We start from the raw sequence: 14,515 nt of genomic DNA, 5'->3' as shown, positions 1-14,515 counted from the left end.
GTGTGTGTGTGTCAGATGGCAGCGACTGTGGTAGAGTCAGTAAAACGGTGTTGGAGCGATGGAGGGAATCTCTGCAGTCCTGCTCCAGCCTGTCTCAGGTCAGATTATTACATATCCCATCTCAGTTATGTTCACTGCGTTTATTTTATCTTAATGAAAATCTGTTTATGGTCATGCAAGTTCTTCTTCCACCCCAGATATGTTTATTGAGCTGTTCACATGTTTGTATGACAGAGTGGAATTTACAGAATCAGTAATTGTTTTTTTTATGCAACACTATGTGATACAACAGCCTCCCACACACACAGTCCCAGCTGTCCAGCTAGTCTGTCTTAATGAGGAGCCTAAAAACTACCTGCTGGTTACAGCTGCAGAAATGTAGAGCTGGGTACCCAAACTCTACTGAAGGAGGAGAGTCTGTCACTAAGAGTATGTTGTGTTCAATCCAGATGTAATGCATTTGCAACATCATCATAAGCCAGAGCTTTAAGGGAGTTGTGTCTCTTTCCTTCCAACGAGTGAGAATAAGCTTCTTTGCAAAAATAATACAGTAGGATATAAAACATGGCTTTGCACTGTCTATCCCCACAGCATCATTAAAAATGCCCAGAATAGTTGTCAGTGGATCAGAGCTCAGCTGCACGCGAAGAATTTGACACATTGAATCAAAGATGTCTGCCCCTTGGGACAAAAAGGTTTCTTCAGCTGGAGAGCATTTCTCACAGGAGAAAATTAACCTTCCTCTTTAAAAGTGTAGATGTAGAGCATTGAATTGAGTCAAGCACTGTCTTGCATCATAAGAGCATTTATGGATATTCTCCAAAACCTTTTCCCAGTGAATATCAGTGATTGTAATACCTAATCCCTCTTCTCATTTAGTTAAAGGACGAGTTCACAGGGCTCACTGACATTAGGCTCTGATAGATGCAAGAACGTTGGGTTACTTAACATAATCCCTGGTTCTTTGATAACAGAGTGAGGTGTTTCACTATGGGAATCGCCTTGGCGTGACCAACTACGGAAGCTCCAATGCCACCACGTCTGTCTATGACAGACCTGTCGAGCCGTGCTCAGGGCTCCGCCCCCTCGTACTAACACGGCCGACCAGCTCCTCCTAACTCATTCCAAGCAGATTTCTTTCCGTGCCTAAGCAAGGAGGGAAGTGTTGGTGAAACACCTCACTCTGTTATCAAAGAACCAGGGATTACGTTAAGTAACCCAACGTTCTTTTTCTAACTTCGCTCGGTGTTTCACTATGGGAGATATGGCCCACTCCCAGATTGCGCCAGCTCCCGAAGCTACTCTCCAGTGCTACTCAAGGATCTCAGGTCGAACCTGAGGCACCAGAATCCAGCACTGCCTGAGCCAGGGATGACTGTGCAACATCCAGCCGATAAAACCGGACAAACGTGTGCGGCGTAGCCCAGCTTGCTGCCGCACAAATATCCTGGACTGATACACCTCTGAACAAAGCCCAGGATGTGGCCACACCCCTAGTGGAGTGAGCTTGGAGTCCCGGGGGGTCCTGCGAGCCCTTACAGCTATAAGCCAGAGCTATGGCCTCTACAATCCAATGAGCTAGCCTCTGGCGTGATACGGGCCTGCCCTTGTGAGGTGAGGCCCAGGAAACAAACAGCTGATCCAACTTCCTGAATCCAGCTGTTCTGTCAACATAAGTCCCCAAGGCCCGGACAGGGCACAAAGTGTTCAGCCTCTGCTCCCTCTCGGAAGAGAATGGAGGGGGGTGAAAAGCTAGGAGCTCTACTGTAGGGCACCTGTATGATGTTTCCAACACTTTAGGGACAAAGGCTGGGTTAGGCCTCAGGAGTGCTTTAGTGAGTCCCGGGGCCAACTGTAGACAAGAGGGGTGAATAGACAGACCAGTCGATCGCAAAGGTAGTATTGGTAGATCGCATGGCATTAAAAAAATAGATGCCAGCCTATCATCCATCCCGTCACTTGATTGATACAGGGAAGCCATTCAGATGACATCAGATTTTTTCTGACGCTTAGGTCGCTGCGCATGCGCAAACAGCGGCGCGAAGTGTAGTAAAACTGACAAGCTAGTCAGCGAGTTAACTCCAATTTTTAGCTCTCGGTTTTTTCTCTTAAACCTGGCCGTCAGCAGCTACTGTCCGGACTATGCATCCCTGGCTGATTCAATTCAGTGCAAGTCATCAGAGTAAACTCAGGTAATGACAAAAAATTTACATAGTTAATTGTGTTGTGAAATATTGGATATTGCGGTTATGCATGTATATACATTGTAGATATAAAGAATCCTCAATATATTTATAAATAAGTATATGTTTTGGATTTTTGTAGTGGGTAGATCATTTTGACTTGGTCATTTTATAAGTAGCTCACATGCGGAAAAAGTGTGAGCACCCCTGCCATAAAGGGACCAGTGGTCTAGAAACTGGGAGCGTTCGACGCACCCCTCTCATGAAGCGACATACAAGGGGGTGCTGCCCAGCAGGTTTATCACCAAACCCCATGTGGCAGGCTGAAATAGCTGCTAAATAGACCTTTATGGTGGAAAAAGCTTTCCTTTTGTCCAGCAAGTCTTGAAGAAAACACAACAGCGCCACCACTGAACACTGAAAAGGGATAATCTGCTTTTCATGGCACCACTTTTCAAAAACACGCCGTTTACTGCTGTAAATGGAACGAGTGGAGGAGGCTCTGGCATTCTGAATGGTTTCAATAACCTTCGGAGGCATGCCTGCTGCCTTCAAATTCCACCTTTCACGGGCCAGGCCCAGAGAGCAACCTGGTCTGGATAGGGATGGTATATCTCCCCCCCGCAGAAGGTCCCTGCGGATGGGGAGTGGCCATGGCTCGTCCACCAGAAGCTGGATGATTTCTGCTATCCAGTGTTTGGATGGCCACCGTGGAGCTATCAAAATCAGTGACAGCCCCTGATCCCTCACTCTGATCAGTGTTGGGGAGATCAGGCTGAGGGGAGGGAAAGCATACAGCAGAGTTTTTGGCCATGAATGGGCCAGCGCATCTGCGTCTGACAGGGAGAAAAACAGAGGGCACGGTGTGTTTTCTCACGAGGCGAAGAGATCTACGGCAGCCTGGCCGTATCTCTGCCAAATCTGCTCCATCACCTGTGGGTGAAGCCTCCATTCTCCGAACAGTGGATTTCCTCTGGACAGGAGGTCCGCCCCCCTGTTCAGAATTCCTGGCACGTGAGTTGCCCGAAGGGAGAGGAGCCGAGTGCTGCTCCACACAATTATTTCCCTGGCTAACCTGTGTAGCTGCCGGGAACGGGTGCCGCCCTGGCGGTTGATATAAGCAACAACAGTGGAGTTGTCTGTTTTCACTAAAACATGTTGACCCCGGAGATACGGCAGAAAATGCCGTAAGGCTAGGAGCACCGCGTGGAGCTCCAGCACATTTATGTGATTCAGAGTGAGTCTCTGTGACCAAACGCCATTCACTGCTCTGCCCATCATAGTCGCACCCCAGCCTGACAGGGATGCATCTGTGGTCAGCGTCACCCTGGATGATACTCCCCCGAGAGGTACCAGCGAGAGCTGTCGGGCTCCTCCAAGGCCGGAGAGCCGCGATACACGGCTGCGTTATTTTTACACCATGACTGAGATGTCGGCGACCCACCGCTGAAAGTCTCTCATCATAAGCAGCCCCAAATGTACCACCGATATCACCGAGGCCATGAGGACAAGGAGGCGCAGACAGAGTCGGAACCGCACGACTTTCCCCAGCTGAAAACGGGAAAGACAGTGAGTGAAGGATGCGATCCTCCGCTCTGAAAGTGCGATAAGAGATGGAGTCTATTCTGAGCCCCAGATACTCTGTAAACTGTGCGGGTTCCAAGTGGCTCTTTTCCAGGTTGATTGTGATTCACACGAGGTGGTAGGTGATTTGCTACCACCTCGGAGTCTTTTATCGCCTGCTCGTGCGATCGTGAGCATATTAGATAATCGCCGATGTAAAAGAATATTCTGATGCTGCCGTTCCTTAACAGAGGCAGCGCTGCCTCCACACATTTGCTGAACACCCTTGGGGCTAAGGATAGCCCGAATGGGATAGTTTGAAACTCGTACGCTACGCTCTGATAAGCGAACGTGAGATATTTCCTGTGTGGAGGATAAATGGCAATGTGAAAAAATGCGTCTGATAGGTCGATTGTAACAAACCAATCGCCTGTGTGAATTGAGCGACAAAGCGTCTTGTGTGTGAGCATTCTGAACGTGTACTTTCTCAAATGCTTGTTTAACACACGCAGATCCAGAATAGGGCGGAGCGACGTTCCGTCCTTTTTCGGGATGAGGAAATAGCGGGAGTAAAAGCCCTGCTGAGCGGCTTCGCTCGGTACCGCACTGATCGCCTATTTGTGTAACAGGGAGGATATTTCCTCCTCCAGCACATTCGCTGAATCGCGACTGGCCACAGAAGCTAACACTCCGCCGAATCTCGGTGGTTTTACCGCAAACTGTAGTCTGTAACCATGGGAAATGGTTGACGAGACCCAGGGATGAACTGCGCATGCGCGCCACCGCTCCGGCCGCGCTGCGAGCGGGCCTCTGAAGAAGCGGTAGCGTGACGTCACCCCTGTCTCCCGGAAGGAGTTGGGGTCTCCCCCTCGGGAAGAGCGTGAGCTCCCCCCGCTGGGAACAAAGACAAATGGCAGTGACTTTCTTGTGTTTTTATTTTTGAAACTGGGGTGACATTCTGCCCTTGGCAAACTGCCTGGCTGCAGAAATGCACGTTTTATTTCTTTTGTTACCCCCAAACCACAGTGAAGTGTCTGGTGACTCTGGGCAGTGCTTGGTGACACAGAAGGAATGCTTGGTGACACTGCGCCATTTGTCCACAAGTCTGTCCTCCCTGAACTGGAGGAGGAGACTGAGAGGGTGCTCCTGGTGAACTGGAAACTTCCAGAGACCCTGAACCTTGGAGTGATTTGGTTACCCCTTCTAACACCTTCCTTCTCTTTGGGGGATAAGAGAGGGGTGACACAGAATGCTGCATGTGTGCTTGGCTGACCACTTCTTTTTCCCCTCTCTGGGGTGTGACGGCTTGTTCTTTGCAGCAGCTGCTGCAAAGGAATGCTTGCCCCAAGGTCTTTGGTTCTCTACCTTGGCCTGGTGGGCACCCTGCTGGTCTCCTGCTCCTCTCTGCATTCTGACCCCACTCTGTCTCCCTCTCACAGCTGCTGCTGTTGCGGCAAAGCCAGCTCTTGGCACCTGCTGGGGCTGAGAGTTAGGTTTTCTGGGTAAGCAGAGGTTGAATGCTTCTCCCTCCTGCTTTCTGCGGGTGCTTGTTTCTCTCATTCTCTCCAGGGCTGGGCCAAAGAGACCCTTAGTTGGGTCATAGGCTGCATCCATGACCTCAGCCTTCTGAGCATCACCTAGGCCTGACAGGTTTAGCCACAAGGCTCTCTCACCCGCGACTGCAAGATCATTAACCACGCAGATTTCATCCCAGAGGACTGGGTTCTGGGAACCCGAGTCAAGCTGACGGCCCATGTCTTCCAGAATTTCTGCCTGATATGCTGATGGCAGTGTGACTGCATTAAGCGAGCAAACTGACTGTGCAGCATATTTGTAGATCCTTTGATAAATAGATGCCGTGAGGCGATCTATCTTGTTGGGCAAAGAAATGCTAGAAGAAGCTGAGATTGCCCTGCGGTTAGGGTGAAGGTTCGGTCAGCCCCATTTCACCCATCCCCTGGATCTCAAGCTTAGAGAAGCCCTTGGTCAGAAGCTTGCTTTTAAAAGAGCTTGACCAATAGCGACTCATTTCTTTCATGCAGGCCGGGACTGCTGGCAGAAGCTGCTTCGATGGCGGCAAGGCTGGAGGGAGCCTTTTGCCGTCATACAGGTCGCGTTCTGCCCCTTCGGCATCCTGGGCGGCTGGACATGGGATGCCTAGCTTGGCCCGTTTGCAGACCTCGTACAAATTGCTGTCCACCGGGGATGCAACTTCAGCCACACTCGGTGTCCTGGACTGCTGGGGAGGAAAGGTAGAGTCATCCTCCTGTTCCTCATCCATGTCCACCAGGTCGAGGAGGTCTGAGTCGGCATCGCCCTCCGCGTCCTCGCCACCCGGCTCGCCCACGTTTTGATCGAGGAGGTCCTCGAACGATGGGGGCATGAGCAGGTCCTCTTCTTCCATCATGTCCGCCCAGCTTGTGGAGGCTCGCGGATGACGGATATTGCTCGTAGCAGTAGCGGCCAACAGGCAGGGGTCCTGACTGTTCGTTACTGCTACTCTAAGCCTCCTTTCCAGGACTTTCTCTGGCATCAAAGCACAGTGTGGGCATCCCTGAGGGCCACCAGTGAAGCCTGAGCATGCTTGGCACCCATACAGATGATGCACATTGGATGAGGGTCCCTGCCCGAGATGGGGGCATTGACGGGGCACGGGCGGGATGCAGCCTCTTTGGCCTTCGGCTCCGACCTTTTGGCAGGAGTAGGAGCCGCAGACATGGTTAGCGGAAAGGGGTGAGACTAGGCTACACCAGGCTCGTTTCGACACGTTAGCCCGTAAGTAGCTAGGACTAGCAGCGGGTGTTAAATCCGAGCCAGTCGCTGCGAGAGTCAGCTCGTCATGACACGTTAGCTGCACTCCTCTAGCCAATAGAGATTGAAAATGTGACGTCATTCAGGGGTAAAACCGCAAAGGATTCTGGGAACTCGTGGCAAGAGGTACTAGCGCACGCAGGCTTTCAATTGAAATCCGTTACACAGCAATAAAAAGAAACACAAAAATGGCAAGAAGCTGTTGTATTATTAACTGCAATAGCCGGTCGCATGACAGCCACGGGAAGCCGACGGGTAAAGAGATCGGTTTTTATCGGATTACGTCGTTGAAGAGAAATTCTTCGAGTCGTGTTTCCGAAGTAACAAAGAGGCGACTGGATTGCAGCCATTCAAAGACCAAATATAACGTCCCAGAACCCTCCAGCTCACAGGTTAGTCTGCTCCAAGCATTTCCACAAAGGTCAGTCTGCTGAACAGAAATGGTCGTGCTATGCTCCTTTATTTATTGTGCATAAATAGTGAATTGTCCTGACACAATATTGCGTTTCGCTTCTGTTATTATGGTACATTGACAAAAACATATACTTTTATTCACAGGGTAAAACAGGTTTTTTGTATCACTAATTGTCCAGTACGATTACAACATACAATATTATCGTCACTGCTACATTTCTGTAACGAACCAGAAATTATTTCCACTACTAATTAATTACCGTTGAGCTCAAAGGTCCTATTAATAAACGGTTAACGAATGTGTATTTATGAAGACAATTTGTGAGACTGGTAAACTTATGATACGTACGATGGTCTGTCGTTCTACACGGTGCATTTCAAGGTCCTGCACCCATCCGTCCGTAAACTGTACCTGGGCTTGTTGCAGTGACCTGAAGTTACTAAACTTCATGAGTGTGTGCACTCACTCCAAGAACCGTATAATTATAAATATGAGCGTGGTGAAAGTTGGGCAGCACGCTAACGTCTTTTGTCCCTCTGTGTGCTCGTAAGGGTCTAACCCTTTCACTCCTTTGATTTTTTTCCTCGTATCTTTTCTTTGACTTTTCATCAAGTCTGTCTTTGTACATACCTTTTTGGGGGGCAAAGAAAAAGCAACAAGGTATTGGAACCGGAGAATGAACGTTTTGCGGTGCAGCATTTGATGCGGTACTTGGATTGTTTTTGCCTCGAGTTCCCGACATGCAATGCGCGAAAGTCATGTGGTCTGTCAATCTCTATATCATTAGCAACTTAATGCTAACCGAACCCTAGGTCGACTAACAAGCTAATGCTAGTGAGACGCTAATGTGGTTCGTGGCCTGCTAACAAGTTAATGCTAGCCGGACACTGAACGAACAGCTCGCCGTAACGCGTTAGCCCGAGTTACACAACATCGGCTACCTCGCTAACTAAAACCAGGAACCGCTGGGACAGCTCGCCTGACGCATTGCTGTTCCACAGTGCAACTCTAAGTACACTTCTTTCGAAGGACTTACTCAGCACGATCCAAACTGGAACCGGAAAAACTGCGTTCGGCGACGTGCTCCTACACGGGACGCCTGAAAACTGTTAAGCAGCTAATCAAGTTAGCCTGGATGCGCTGTGGGAGCTAAAAGTAGTTTGTCACGGGAAGAAAGCGAGAATGAGTTAGGAGGAGCTGGTCAGCCGTGTTAGAATGAGGGGGCGGAGCCCTGAGCACGGCTCGACAGGTCTGTCATAGACAGACATGGTGGCATTGGAGATTCCGTAGTTGGTCATGCCGAGGCGATTCCCATAGTGAAACACCGAGCGAAGCTAGACAAAGAAAGTAATTTCTTCCTACGAGGTGGAAGTTGCAGACTTTTATCAAGACATTAATTGTTAAGACTCTCACAGCCCTGTACGCATTTCCTGACAGAGTCTCTTATCTGCAGGTATCTGGAAAAGTTTCTCCCTGGTAGCTTGAAAGAGGCAAAGACCCTCTCCCAGTGTTGATTAGTGGTTGTCCTACCTGTTTCCAAAGTCTAAATGTGTTATGTAGAATAGATATGATAGGATAAAGACTTCAAATTAAAGTGTAGTTTAATCTGCTTAAGAATACGTATGGTGCTATGTTTCACCACATTGCTGTCATACATAGGCTGACGAGCTTCCTGCTCCAGTTACAACCATGTAGAGCAGGACTGTCCAACCTTTTTTGCGCCACGGACCAGTTCATGTCCAACAATATTTTCATGGACCGGCCTTTAAGGTGTTGCGGATAAATACAACAAAATTAAACCAGTACCCAAAAAAAAGAAGATTTGTTCATAACACAGAGAAAAAGACCCAGTGAACCCAAGGTAACAATAAAAAAGATTACAAAATAACGCGAAATAACATTTTAAAAACCATGAATTTCACATAAGTAAAGATGAGTGAACTCAATTTTGTAAATGTGATTTAGCAAGAAATAACGGGAGATTTTGAAATGAATATAACTACTTTGGCAAAATTATCATCTTAATGCCATTATAGAGGGAGCGTGTTTACTGTATACTCAACTGGAGCTCAGATATTAAGGGAGAGAAGTTAGATTTTAATAGCGAGGAATAGCACTTTGTAAGCTGAATACCCAAATACGTGAACTTCTCATAAGCTGTACCGAATGGGAGGTTTTGTAGCCAAGATGAGTTACTCACATGTTACCAGTAGCGGTTTTAGATACGGGCGGTATCGTGGTGGGGGGTGGGGGCGGCATCACGGGCCTCGGCAAAAAAAAAATGCTCGTACTCATGCTGCCCCGACGTCAGCCAGCGCATACTGGGAATGGCACAGGCACCGATCGGTTTTCTATCGCCCATTTGCTGGGAGTAAGGGCGCCCTCCGTTTGCGGCACAGAGAGGAGAGGGCGGGGCGGCGGGGGATTCTCTGGCTGGAGCAGCAGCTAATAACCAACTCGCAAAATAAAACAAAACAACAAACACGAAAACACCAGACATCATGATACAGACTTTATAACCTAACTTTATAATTTGCACCGATGTTTTTTTCAAAATTCTGTACACGAAAAGTGAGCGCGAGAGCCCTCGGTGCACCTGCTCGCTGCTGAAGTCAAAGTAAACTTTATTGTCATCTCCGCTACAGACAGTCCAGTATGTAGAGACGAGACGACGAGGCTGCAGTTACAGCAGTGCAAGTAAACAAACAATATATATAAGAAGAGTAAGAAAATAAATATACAGTTTAGGACCAGGAGTAAACGGATCAATAACAATTTAAAATTTACAGTTTGATGATTTAAAGTCTCACACAAGACGTCGAAAGGGGAGGGGCCGGCTGCTTCCAAATAGAGCACATTTCATTTATAATGTTGTAAATCCAAGCCCATTATGTATTCATGATTTGAATCCTGGGTTGTGTGAAATCCCAGAAATGCGCCTTAGACAAAGTGAATCTGTGAACTAAGGTCTGTTAGGTTAAGTTGTGGTGATCCTTGGGTTGAGGGATTTGTGTTCATACTGGAATGCAAAATTAAAACCAATGTAAGATGGACAAGAAAAGTTCAAAGCCATCAGGTGCTCAGTTTAGAAAAAAGAGAAAAGAAGAGGAGGAGAAACGAGCAACAGATGCAGGTAAGCAGATGTGTGATTGGATAATGGCAGCTCATCCTGAAACTATCAGTCAGAAAACTTTATTAATCTCTAAGGAAGTTATGAGAGTTACAGTTGCTCCAAGAAGAAATGGTAAAAATAGCAACAGTAACAGACTAAACTCCAAACAATACATTATGTTACAGATTTTAATATTAATTGGGGGGGGGGGGGGCCTCGACTGTGTAGTCGAGGGCCTCTTTAGGATCGGTAAAGCGTTTCTTCATATTGCATAACACCTAGTATCCATCTGCACTTTGCAAATGCAGTGGTGAGGGCACTGGGTGAGGGCACTGGGTGAGGGCACTGGGTGAGTCCGAAGAGGCTTCCAGGCCTACATCGCTCGCATCATTCCTCTTAGGTTTAGGCTTCACAACTGTTGAAAAACTCTCAAAAAAATCTATCCACATTGATTAGCAGGTTATAAATTTGCATGTTTGAGCGTATTCGAAGATTTATTTTTTAAGTAATTCTGATGAGCTATCCCACGGCTCACTAGCGCCCCCCTGAGCTCATGCAAGTTCTTTTCTTGTCCTACTCTTTGTTTTTTCTTTTTTCTTCTTGTGTGTTTGTATTTTTGACTGAGAAATGAAATTTTGAGAAACTTGGAGCTTTTTAGCCACCTCGGTGTTTTAGTTTTGTCTTTTTTCCACAAACCTTTTTTGAAGATAAAAACTTCAGAGATTTTAGCCAATATATAGTTTTAGGAATGTATTCAGGTTTATGTTGTGGTGATTTCTGCGCCGTCCTGATGTTTATGGTTGAATTAACGTCTTAACAAGTTTATGTGGTGGTTTGTTTTCAGGTGTTTGTTCACCTGTCCAGTCTGGAGCGAAGTATCCTGTGGTCTCGCTCCATTCTCAACGCCCGCTGTCGCATCTGTAGATGCAAAGGAGATGCAGACAACATGGTGCTATGTGACAGCTGTGACAGAGGACACCACACCCACTGTCTGAGGCCACGCATGAAGGTAGGCACACTACACCGGCACTGTGAGGGACAGCTTTGTTTGCAGGTGCACTAACACTGCATGTTTACAGTGCTGCTGTTTTCTTTCATCTACTATTTTGCATAAATGTGCTAAATTCAGAGATCTAGTGTTCCTTCCTCCTCCTGCGTACAAATTTCTAGTTTCACATATAAAATGTATGAAGTGTGTGAGCCATGAACCAGCAAGTATTTGGAATTAAAAAAACGTGCTCTCTGTGATTGCAAAACCTGCAGGTTGGGCAGTAAGCAGGTAAATGTTTTTTCCTGCTCCACCCAACCTTCTTGAACTTGCCATGAACAGCACCGTTACCAGGGATGTGCATGACAGGCTGAGTGATCGTCGCTGTTGTTACTAGTCAGTACCGGATTTACTAGTCCTTCAGTCTAAGGCTACGTTCACTCTGCAGGTCTTGATGCTTAATTCAGAGTTTTTGATCAAATCCGATGTTTTTGTCTGCTCGTTCACACTACAAATAAAATGCGACAGCAAACGCGCTCTAGTGTGAACGCTCAAAGCGCCCGCATGTGCAAAAGAAGACGTCACACACAACGCGCTCTGTTTAGACCCAGAGCAACAGTATGTTTGACTGATGGCCTTAATATAAAGACTTCGGACTTCACGTTAAGTTATTTTGTTATTTACATAATAATGTAAATAACCTAATAATTATCCTTATTGCTGTTTAAGAGAGGAGCGCTGCTTCAAAGGATAGCTGCAGATTTCTGTCAGAATCTGCAGATTATACAGAACAAATAAAATGTTTACGTTGTCTTCCCAAGAGTTTCGCTGGATGACCAGGAAGCGTTCGCGATGTCTTCTCCAGCGCTGATAATTGGCGTCTGTCTTGTGTCGGTGACGTAAAAGGCGGATTTAATGCGACATGACCATCAAACAGCAGTCGCTTTCTGAAACATCAGATATGTATCAGATTCAGCACCACATACGAAAGTGACCCAGAGCGGATTTGAAAATATCGGATTTGTGCCGTTCACACTGTCACACCATGAGGCTGCCCCCAGCTGTTATGGGAGGAGCATGTCATACTGAGAGGAACCCCCATGTGTAGGCCTTAATACGCTGGAACAATTACATCTGCCTTTTAAACTCTTTGAAAAGAATGAGCTGTGTGCACAGTTGGAAAGCTTCTGATTGTGAGGCAGCTTCAGGCTGAGCACGTGTTTGACATGTTTGAGGGAACCAACCAGTGTGTTTTCACTCAGTCTGTTCCAGAAGGTGAATGGTTTTGTCCAGACTGTCGACCCAAACAGAGATCCAACCGCCTCCCATCCCGTCAGCGCTCGTCTATTGACGAGGAGGAGGAAAGAGACTATGATGATGAGGAAGAGGAGGAGGAAGAGTCTGAAGAGGAGGAGGAGGAGGAATCTGAAGAAGAGTCAGAGGAGGAAGAGGAGCAAGAAGTTGTCGTGAAGTAAGTGTTAAAAATAAATCAATAAATGACCTTGTTCTTCAGGAATGAATCGTTCTGGAGCTTTTCTTTTGAATCTCTGCAGCCCTAAGAAGAGGCAGACTCCACTCCCCAAGGGCAAGAGCCAACAGGCCACACCCAAGAACAGCATCACCACGTCAGGGAAAAACACATCAGCCTCCAAGTGAGTGTCTACCATAGATTGACCTCTTAGGTCATGTAGTCCTGATGGCAGTTTTGCAATATTCCCTGACCTTACCTTAATTCCATTTTATTTATAGTTGCCTCAAGGCACTTTATAATATAAAGTAAAGACCCTACAATAATACAGAGAAAATACCAACTTCATATGACCCCCTATGAGCAAGCAGTTTGGTGACAGTGGGAAGGAAAAACTCTTTTAACAGGAAGAAACCTCCAGCAGAACCAGGCTCAGGGATGATACTGCCTAAGAAAAGCATGTATAATGTAAATGGTACATAGCTGATCATTAGAGATAGGTTGATCATATTTAACATCGAAGAATTACTTAATGGCAGGACTTCTTTGAGCAGTTTTGTAGGAATGGGGTCTAAAAGACACGTTGATGGTTTGGAGGAAGTAATTATTGAAGTTAACTCAGAAAGATCAATTGGAGAAAAAGAGTCTAACTTAACATCAATGGTACTAAGAGTAGCTGTAGATAATATTACATCTGTGGGATGATTATTGGTAATTTTTTCTCTAATTATAAGAATTTTATTTGTGAAGAAGTTCATGAAGTCATTACTAGTTAACGTTAAAGGGATGGTTGGCTCAACAGAGCTCTGACTGTTTGTCAGCCTGGCTACAGAGCTGAAGAGAAACCTGGGGTTGTTCTTATTTTCTTCAATCAGTGATGAATAGTAAGATGTTCTGGCTCTGTGGAGGGCTTTCTTATAAAGCAGCGAAACTAAACTTTAGTGCAGTCACAACAAGTCCTGATCTAACTTTACTATTTACTTATGCTAACTGTGAAACTTCATTTTGTGTTAATCTAGATGAGTTTGCTGTGTTTCCAGTCCCACTTTACTGACTCTGTCTAATCACAGATCCTCAGGGAAAAAGCCCATAACCCCTCCGGCCTCTGATGGGAAAATTCCAACCCGCTCCAGGAGTCGGACTGGTGCTCATGTGAGCCATGAGAACGTGGAGCCAAACAGTCACATAAGCAAACGCAACACCAAAACTGCACCAGCTCAGAGCGAGTCTCGCAAGAGGTCATTAACAGGTAAGCAGCCAGTCAGCAAACAGTAAACACCTGCTGAGGGTGAACTTTAACAACTAACATATAAACATCCACTCAACAATGTGTGCACCAATCAGTAACCAGCCAGTTAACATCAAATAACTCTGACAGGATGGTGCCACTGTGGTCCATGCTCCTGTACTGCACAGAAACCTGCCTGGACCACAGTGGCACCATCCTGATTCTTAGCCAGCAGAATTGGTGCATTTGCTGCTCTGATCTGAGCACACATCGGTCTCTCCCTCTGCTCCTCGTAGAAACCGCCGCTCCTCGTAAACTGTCCAGACCCATCCTGCCTGTCCTTCCCTCGTCACACTCTCCAGGAGCCTCCTCATCGTCCTCTAACCGTCGTTCCTCTGGGAGGAACCAAGGAGTACACGAGCTGTCCGCCTGTGAACAGCTGACAGTGGAGCTAGTCAGACATGAAGACAGCTGGCCCTTCATGAAGCTGGTGTCCAGAACCCAGGTACTGCACCCATGTAGCTGTGTTTTAGTTTTATGTTTAGACCAACAAGAAGTTGATGAAAACGAAGCAGAAATGTTTCTCAGTCCGTTTACATCAGAATTAAATTTAGTCATCTTAGTAACAGTTAGATACTTACCTCAAACACAACTTGGTAGGAAAAGCAGACGAGTCAGGTTTAGGAACATGAACTATGGTTCAGGATGGAGGTTTAACTCTGAAGATGTTGTGGACCACAGCACTGT

The 14,515-nt window shown here is 46.8% G+C and overlaps 1 protein-coding gene across 2 annotated transcripts in view; it reads left to right on the top strand.

Moving 5' to 3' along the window:
- Positions 1-14,515, top strand: part of baz1a (bromodomain adjacent to zinc finger domain, 1A) — a 40,885-nt gene that overhangs the window by 24,031 nt on the left and 2,339 nt on the right. For both annotated transcript variants that reach the window (XM_014408195.3, XM_076877842.1), the window contains exons 22-27: positions 16-98; positions 10,929-11,093; positions 12,335-12,543; positions 12,626-12,724; positions 13,611-13,789; positions 14,065-14,273. In XM_014408195.3, the coding sequence (XP_014263681.3) occupies positions 16-98; positions 10,929-11,093; positions 12,335-12,543; positions 12,626-12,724; positions 13,611-13,789; positions 14,065-14,273 (944 nt within the window). The remainder of the gene's footprint in view (positions 1-15; positions 99-10,928; positions 11,094-12,334; positions 12,544-12,625; positions 12,725-13,610; positions 13,790-14,064; positions 14,274-14,515) is intronic.

This window comes from Maylandia zebra, linkage group LG19 (assembly GCF_041146795.1).
Source record: "Maylandia zebra isolate NMK-2024a linkage group LG19, Mzebra_GT3a, whole genome shotgun sequence".
Lineage (NCBI taxonomy): Eukaryota > Metazoa > Chordata > Actinopteri > Cichliformes > Cichlidae > Maylandia > Maylandia zebra.
The sequence above is the reverse complement of the archived record's forward strand: the minus strand, read 5'-3'. Positions and strand labels throughout refer to the sequence as shown.